General features: G+C 29.7%; 1 protein-coding gene across 1 annotated transcript; it reads left to right on the top strand.

Annotated features, from left to right (window-relative positions):
- The first annotated feature begins 4,893 nt into the window (after positions 1-4,893).
- On the top strand, positions 4,894-7,257 carry LOC126837435 (uncharacterized). Its single transcript, XM_050571337.1, has 2 exons — positions 4,894-5,361; positions 6,583-7,257. Exons 1-2 carry the CDS (start codon positions 4,894-4,896, stop codon positions 6,922-6,924), a joined length of 810 nt encoding a protein of 269 aa, XP_050427294.1. The 3' UTR covers positions 6,925-7,257.
- The last annotated feature ends 2,501 nt before the right edge of the window (positions 7,258-9,758 follow it).

Here is a 9,758-nt window from a genome sequence, read left to right as displayed (position 1 = left end):
TTCAAGAGTAAATCACATGAATGAAATGTCTAGAGTTTATATTAAAACTTAAAAGGGAAAGAAGTGAAGAGTGATAAATACATTATTTTGATTTTTGACAGAGCTATTTGGCAGAGCTCATAAAAACGTCCAAAGAGAGGTTAAATGAAATGTCTCGATGCAAATCTTTTAGTTTTTGGATCTGGACCTTTAATGCTAAAGGTACTTTGTTGATACTTAAGGTCTGACGTTTGTTGGTTATTAGAAGTTTAAAAGTGTGGAAGAATGATATGTTTGTGTGACGGTTACTTGGGAACTCAAGAGTACAAAACACGAATGAAATGTCTGAAATAATTTGTAGCAAATATTTTTGATTATTCGAGTGTCCGGCGGTGATTATAAAAACGGTCAGAGTACAAAATGATAATAATAATAATAATAATAATATTCAGTGCATAAAATACCTAAATTATTTGATACTTGTCCAGACATATTTTATACATAATAGATAAATTGATATATACATTAATACTTTTTTAAGTAAACCATGAAAGGTATAAATCCATATGTTGATATATTTTTAGATGGCTAACCAACAATTCATCCTACTAAATGATAATAATCAAACATTTTTAAAATAATTTTATTTTTCATTATGTAGTATCAATTTAAAAAAAATATAGCAAAATCTATAGATTTACTATACTTTTTTAGGGTGGAGCGAATACTTATATTATACTTCTATAAATAATAAAATAGTAAATTAAATGTCGATTTTCAATATAAATTTTAACCCTTTGAAGCACAGCATTTTTATCTCCGATTTTCTCTGAACATGATTATGAAGGTGGTAATAAATATATACCACTGCGCGAGAGTAGGCTATTTTTTGAAAAAGTGGTATATTACTTATACCACCATGCTTCAAAATGTTAAAATGCAATAAAATGATTTGAAATTAATATTTTATTTTTATGTTTTAATTATGCCCTATGTCTGAAATCACACCACAAAAAAAAAACCAAAATAGTCAATATTAATAAGTATCTAATTTAGTTCAAGCTATATCAACAGCAGCTCAAAAAAAAAAATATATATATATATACATACATATAATATAAAAAATTAACATTAAATAGTTAGTAAAAATAAATGTTCAGACAATTTTTTTGATTTTTCATTACTACTCACAAAAACGGTCTAAGAACACAAAATGTTGAACGCTACAATAATCTAAAGACAACTGTTTTAAGAATTTAAAAAGATGATATAGGGACTTTTGCCGATGCTTTTAAAAAACATACCTATAATTTTTTTACAATAAGACTGTGTAAAAATGCATTTATTCGTTGGTTAAATAAGTATTATAAAGCCAGGGAGTAAAAACTGGAATGATTACAATAGCATAAGATGTTGCTATGTATAATGTGATTAAAATAAATTAGATCATGTAATATAGTTATTTCTTGTTAGAGCGGAATGAACACATAGATATTTTATGTCAATAATGTATATAAATTTTAAGCACACAAAAGTAGCCCCAGGTGTATAAAAACTAAAAATCGATTGTTTTTAGATCTGAACAATTTTTATTCAGTGCATCAAATATACTATTATTATTATTTAAAAAAATATTTTTCATTATATATATATATATATATTATTATTATTTTAACAACAATAAACTTTTTTTTAATTAATCCATGTATTATGTTATTTTTAGATAGGTAAATAAATGTTTTTCTACTAAATAATTTACAATAATACTTCCTAAAAAAAAAATTATCTGGAAAGTGAAATCAGATACATGATTTAAAAAAATAAAGTTATATGTTTGTCAATTTCAAAGAATACAAACTATATTTTCAACTTTAATGACAATTATTAGATTTTTCTTAGCTTGAATTGTTGAATTTCCACATAGCTTACCTACAATGTATGAATTTTCCAAAGTTAAAATATTAAAACCACAAATTAAGTAAAAAAACAATTTTAAAAACCCCAAACGGTTAGTGATAGTACTCGATAGTGATCATACATATTTATATAGGTAAATCATGCTACTAAATGAAATAATTAAAATATATTCAAATAATGCCAATTTAACGTGAAATAATATATATCATTAAAAAAGAATATATAAAAAAAACTAAAAAATTTTTTATTCTATGTAGTGATCATAATTGTACAGCTTTAACAAAAAAATTTGAAATAATTAATGTCTTAATTATTTGTACATCAGTATCGTATGTGTGTGCACGTTAAGAAACTAAAGCGTTAAGAGAAGTCGGTTAAGACACTGTATAATGAAAAAAAAACTGTCAATTTAAATTAGGGTTGAGTATAGAGATTAGATAGGCACTAATTATTAAAAAATACTTCATAAATAACAAAAAATCAACTTCTACGGCGTAAGTTTTCTGTTGGCCGCAGGCAAATTAATCGGTGACGGCATAGGATAACAGTCTGTAACCGATGGTAACAATAATAACTACTTATTGTATTAATTAAAGACAGAGTAGATAGAAGTAGCAATCAATCTTCTAAACGGACACGCGTCGGTTATGATTTCACTATAGTATTGGCCTAAAACAAATAATTTACATATATATATATATATATAATAAGTCAGTAAGTTATTTAATTGAAAATAAATAGTAGATATATATGTCAACAAATTTTTCAACAAAAAATATGAAATGTATCGTTATCACCACGCACGGCGGTTTGAAAAAGATAAGAATTTTGTACATCTAATTAATTTGATAATTTGGTTTAAGCAAAATGTAATATACTACCATACTATATATTTTATTATATATATTCTAAATCTAAAAAACGTACCGACGCATATTAATAGGTAATGTTTGCACACCGTGAGCGAATTACGGACAAATATGTAATTAATAATAACTATTATACGTTTAATATGCAATTGTATGTATATAATTATAACAAACTACAAAGACAAAAATTCACCGAAAAAAACAAAACACGCCGTTCGCCGTTTTTAATTTTTATTATTATATATATATGATAACGTTTGACACACCGGGAAACACTGTTGAATAAAAAACCACGTATGACAATGAACAACAGTGTAATTAATAATAATAATAATAATAATTTTACGTTTAATTTAATTTAAGGAAAGTACAAACTCGCCAAAAAAAACAACACACGCCGTCACCGTTATTATTTGATACGATAACGTTGTGACATGATAAAAACGCGCGCCAACGCCACGCGCTGCCCAAGCCGCCTCAGATTCTTTTCTATGAGCGAGATGTATTATATGAATCCCATGGAAGAGACGATTAGGCAAGTGGCGGTAGTCGGCTATTTGAATTGACATTTTATTATATAGATAATAATAAAAATAGAAATAATTAATCGGATAAAAAAATCCAATTTATACACATGGCCTATGGGATATAACATAAGCTTGATGGGTGGAAAATATACACATTTGCCAATTAGCTAAAAATGTACTTTTTTTAATTTTTACACCGGTATTTATCTAATTCTAACCCTCTGCTTCTGAGTTTTTAATAATTAGTTCTAAGTCGATAAAAAGTAAAAACCTTTATCAAATACTTTTTAGTTGTACATATAAATATATACATGGATCGTTCATTCCGACACTCATGAAAATGCACACAAATTAAACAATGTTTAATAACTTTATTTGTTTTATATTTAAAATATATTTGTAATTTAATTGATTAATACATGAAAGCGAGTTACAATATTATTCAATTAATATCGTTGCAATATAAATATTTTTTTTTACCTATGTGTTATATTAATAAATAAGTATCAATAATATAAAAATATATAATTATTTATAATAATAGAGTAAAAGTATTTAGAAACATAACAATTATCAATAATAGCATGAGTTAACAATAAATCCTGTGAGTAAATTGAAATGTTTACAATGAACATAGTAACAGTGTTTACTATACAATAGGAGTTTTAATAAAAATAAATTATTTTCTACAAAGTTACTCTGTTTTTATTTTTATTGACATACAATTTGGAAATTACATTTTTTGCTATTACTCCGTTAGAATACGTGGTGTCGGCCGCACAGCATACACAATATAATCGTACGTTTTACATAAATATTGTACATGTTGGTATCGCTTCGGGTGGCTGTTGGTCGAGTGGCTCCCTGTCGATTTTCGGTGGCTGTTTGTCGAGTGGCTCCTTGTCGAGCGGCTCCGTGTCGTGCTCCCATTTTAACCCCCTTGGGGTGGAATTTTCACCCTCTTGTGGATAAATAATGCATTGTCATCGAATCGCGAGCTAACCTAAAAGTTTCAGCCGGATAGCTAATCGGGAAGTGCTCGAAATTTGAGTTGCAACATTCCACCCGGAACGACAAACAAGATTGTGAGTTCATAAAAACGTTGTAATTATAAAAAAAAAAGTAAAGTCCGACGACAAGAGCAAATTTTAATTTCCGAGTGATTTTATGTTTACGTGATAATGCCCGGTGCCGTGACAAAATGATCAACTTCTACTAGGTACATTGGCACGAGCGGTACTGTCAATATTTGCAAAATGGATGCCGCCGGTGTTGCGCCCGTGCGAATTGCACGGCCGCCGGAAACACCAGCCGCCATTTTACCGTGACCACAACACTCTGACGACGTACCTTATACTTTTGTCGTGGAATAACCACCGATGCTGCTTAACCACTATGCGGATACCGCGAACGTGGTCAATGTCAATGAAGAATAATGACGCCAATTTACGCTTCCAAACGATAACGACTAGTCGTGTGATAGTATATTATTATAACATATTATAATAATATAATATCGTTATACAAATATCTTTAGTCGCGCTTTTAAAACGTCTCACAACAATGGAAACGCAACACGGAAAAAAACCGACTAAACGTAAATGTGTCAAAACCATCACCCGACGACAACTGATCGAAAATATTACGCAACAAGATTTTCCGGTAGAAATAATCCTTCGGGCGCATCGTCGAAACGACAAGACCGAGAACAACCAATGTCTTGGAGCGACGACGAAGACGATGCCTCGTCGTCGTGTGACGATTACGACGGCGAATCATCTTGGAAAGACAGCGACAATGAAAGTAGTGTTTCAGTGTCTTCTGACGATTCGAATGTGAGTAGTGCGGCCAGTTTGAAAATAGAAATAAAACAGAAGGCGTGCGGACCACCGCCGGCAAAAAGGCCTACAGCTACTGAAAATCCTGGTGACAACAACACTAGCAGCAAACTGCAATTGCCATCGTCCGAACAACAACCGAACATTGTAGTATCGCAAGTGGTCAAAAACGTGTTGACCGGTCAAACAGCAGCGAATTCCATCGAGAATAATTGTTCGTATACTATTTTGGTAAGTACTACATTTTGGTAACCAAACATCAATATTCTTGCTGTATGTAAAATCAAATAGTTATGGGCCATGTGATCGAAATCACCTAATGGGTGTGCGACTACACTTCAAAAAAATGTCAAACATTTTTACCATACATCCTTTACAGGTCCTTAATAACAAAAAAAAATTTATTTTTATGGACCTTGGTAGGTAAATTTTTAAAAAAAAATTATCCAAAAACACCTCATGTTCCCGACACTGTAATTTTTGACCGCCGATAGTGGTATAGATAATGAAACCTGCAAAATTCTAATTAAGTGTACTTTAACCATATATTTTAAGAAAACAAATGTTTTGGAGTCAAAAAGTTTAAAATTAAAAACAAATATTTTGTCTATATAAAATTCAAGCTATGTTCTTATGACCCATATCATCTTTGAACCAATTGAGTTTTTTTTTTTTTTTGCTATTAATTTACGGAAGCCGTAAACATGGGTATTTTGCTGAAAACTACCTACTTTAATGACCCACAACACAAATGTGACTGAACGAAAATTGTTCTAAATTCATGCAATACTTACTCATAAGTGAATTGAACATCTGGTAAAAGTTTGGTGATGGAGAAATTATTCTAACATCAGTGTTCAAAATGTAAATGTAAATTGTGAATATTTCCAATAAGTGTAAATCGTAAAATTTGAACGCTTTTCTTACCACTGATGTTGGAATAATTTCTCTATCAGCAAACTTTTACCAGATGTTCTATTTACTTATATGTAAGCATTGCATAAATTTGGAAAATTTTCGTTCTGTCACATATTTTGTGCTGTGGGCCATTAAAGTAGGCCGTTTTCGGCTTACACTAATCGGTTCAAAGATGATATGGGCCATAAGAAACATAGCTTGAATTTTATATAAACAAAATATTTGTTTTGAATTTTTAACTTTTTGACTGCAAAAAAAGTTTTTGAAATATTGAAAAATTAAAAAAATGTTAAGGTTCAAAAAAAAAAAATGTACATTTTCTTAAAATGTGGTTAAAGTACACTTGATTAGAATTTTAACTGTGCAGGTTTCACAAGTCTATACCGCTGTCGGCGGCGGTCAAATTACAGAGTCGGGAACACGAGGTGTTTTTTGGGTGATTTTTTTTTTTAAAATTGACCTAGTCGCACGCCCATCAGACGTGGTTTCACGTGGAACGCGACCCTTATCCGTGTACCGTGCGCATTTTTACAGTCTCGTGACGAACATCCGACAGAAATGAACGCCAGTCAGTTCGAAGATTTGGTCATGGAAAAAGTGGTCGACGTATTTATGGAACGCAGTGATTGGTGTCAGCAATATCAAGAGGCCAGACGTATAACTGACGTGCAAAGCTTTTGGAAACAGAAATTCTCGGCGCTCGAAAAGCGGACGACTTTGCTTCGAAAGCGAATGGCCAAGTTGCAAATCAAAGCTTGCTCCACCGAGGTGACCGTGAGAAACGTTGGCACACAGCTAGAATGGCCGTATCTCGATGACAACAAAGCAATTAATACAACAACAACAACAACCCACAGCCGACAACATCACATCTGACACTAGTTCACGGCCGCCCGCCTAAGCAGTCCATCCATAAACTATACCCAACTATATAGTAAGACTTTTACCTAGGGATTCGAACAGTATTAAATAATTTTTTTAAATATAACTATATTCAGTACATTCAGAGTCGTTTGCAAATGTAATCTACCGCGTAGAAAAACATTTAAGTATTATCAATAATTTTTACGAACATACATTATGTCAGAGTTAATCAACAAGAAAAGGGCATTTGGTATTTATATTTTGCGAACAAAGTTTCATTATCAATATTTGATAACCGGTTTTTACTTGAATACGAAAATAAACGTAGGGATAATGATTAAATATGATGATTTGGTGAATGTTTAAGTTTAGTAAACATTATTCATTAGTTCCTATTATTGCCATTTATAATTTAGGTTTTTTTTTTATACCTACAGTAGCGTTTAAGCATTTTTTTTTTTTTTTATGTAATAATTGATTTTATGCTCAAGATCAAAAACACGATGAGCGCAAACATTGTGTAGTTCTATTTGTAATACATTACAAATAAATTACAACACCTTAATCAATGCCTTGTCAACAAAATTATTTCGTTACGAAAATTTAATTAGACTCGTTTGTATGTTTATATAATATCAACTAGAAAATAGTTTTTGTTTTACTTTGTGTGTAATGATAAAATATACGTCTTATTTCTCTCGAACCATATTGTTTTAAATAATTAGAGTTGTATAATATGAAGTGTTCGGGTATTAATTTAAAATCGCACTTGCTATTAGTGAATGATAAATGTCTTTGGAGGAATTTCAGTTATTTTATTGTGTTCATTATATTTTGTGTACATTGTTCTCTCTGCAAATGTAGTAATTACTAATTTTTGAATAAATATATCACAATGTAAAGGTAAAATTTCGTTTCGTTTTTTTTTTTTAATGAAAACCTTTGTCATATTTTATCGTTAGCATCCGATATTGTGTTTATATTATTATTATCATGTTCAGCGCTTTATAAATCAAAATCTCTTCGGCACGTTTACAACATAATATCCCATAGGGAATTCATAAATTTGATCAAACAGCGATTTCGACCAGTAGATAGGTATTATAATAAACTCGGACTTCTTGGTGGTAGGTAGGTGGTAGCTGTGTTTAAAGTTAATTTTCTACTTAGGCCAAAGAAAATGCTTGCGGAAAGTTACATTTATAGTTTTTAACAGAAGCGAATATGGACAAAAAAAATCATAGGGGTCAAGCCGACATATTTATAATTTGCCCCTCCCCCCCCCCTCTATAACAGCCAGGGCCGTATTAAGCTATGCAGGTTAGGTTGGGTTAAAATTAATATTCTTTTGATATATTTTTTTTTAAATCTTATTCTTATTGTACTTAGAAACTTTTTAAGTCGATGTTAAAATTCGAAAATCTAATTTTTTAAGGACCCCTTAATAATATACCTACCCGTTTATCGACAAAAACAAAGTCTTAATTTTTCAGCATTTTGAGTTGTAAAATCAAAAATTCTACCCCTTATTTTTTTTTTTTATTAGCCTTTATTGGGCAATATGATGGCTCGACAATTATTACGAACTTATTTCATACTGTGAGTTTGTATAAATACTTATTATATACTTATTTATACAAACTCACAGTGTCAAATGTCAAACTTTTCCATAATAAATTGTAACAAAATTATGTTTATTATCCTACTTGTTATATAGGTACACACGAAGCTAAGTTTAATTATAATGTGTATGGTTTCAGAAGTATACACTTGCACGTATTACTTATTAGTTATTACATAAACGCATAGATAAATAAAAAATGTCTAAAAAAACTCTACTGCCTATATATATATATATATATACTTTCTTGATGGGTACTTAACAATTTGTATAGTTGTGTGTGATAATTATAAAATCTTAAGTATATGAAATAGGGTATCAGAAATGAAGACGGTATAAAATTATTTTAAATAGACTTTATCAGGAATGGAATTCCTATTGGCCACAGAGGCCTCTTAAAAATCTAAAGGTGTAGTAAAAATAAGTAGAAAAATAATGTGCACGTGAGTTGTTTGTATTGTAAAAAAAAAAAACACATGTTTTTATTGTGCTAAACGCAAAAAAATATTAAGGTTACTCGTGTAAAAATATTTTGGTTTGAAAAAAACAACAGATATTATATTGCTCATACGTTTTATAAAAGCCATAACAAATATGGCAAAGTGGTGTTCTATTCTAGTAGCGTTGTTTGTTTTTGGTACATAGAAATAGAAATTTTTCTTTTTCATAAATAATGGGTTTGATAATTAAAATTGAGATTTAACCTTAACATTTCAGGCCTGAAACTTTAAAACTTCACATATAAAAAAAAAACGAAATAAAGAAATAGTCACCACCACTTTTGGGGTAATGGGTTTAAGATATTTATTCAAGTTGCCAACGTTTAACGGATAATTTTTATCTTTAAAAATACACTACCTCATTGGCCTATTAAGATAAAAAAAAACAATTTTACAATAGTAAATTATGATTTACACAGAATAGGTATTGTTCTTTGAACTATGCTTATAACTAAGTATCTTTATTTGTAATAATTAAGAAAAATGTTGTATAGAACATTTTTTTTTAAAAAAATGCGTTAAAAATGCACCAGCGTTCAAATAATTAGGTATTTTATTTACCGTAAAAAAATAATAAATACCTATTAGATATATTTATACCTAATAATTTTAAGTATTTTAATATTAAGGCATTGTGTCTTTATGGATACATAAGAGTTTTTATAGTAAACTAAATACTTACTTTTAACTAGATATAAGAGATTAGCTTCACTTCAATATTACCG

This window comes from Adelges cooleyi, unplaced genomic scaffold, assembly GCF_023614345.1.
Source record: "Adelges cooleyi isolate 19-005CV unplaced genomic scaffold, UGA_ACOO_1.1 ACOO_flye_CR_arks_rails_tigmint_CR_PRNA_249, whole genome shotgun sequence".
In the NCBI taxonomy this organism is placed as follows: domain Eukaryota; kingdom Metazoa; phylum Arthropoda; class Insecta; order Hemiptera; family Adelgidae; genus Adelges; species Adelges cooleyi.
The sequence above is the reverse complement of the archived record's forward strand: the minus strand, read 5'-3'. Positions and strand labels throughout refer to the sequence as shown.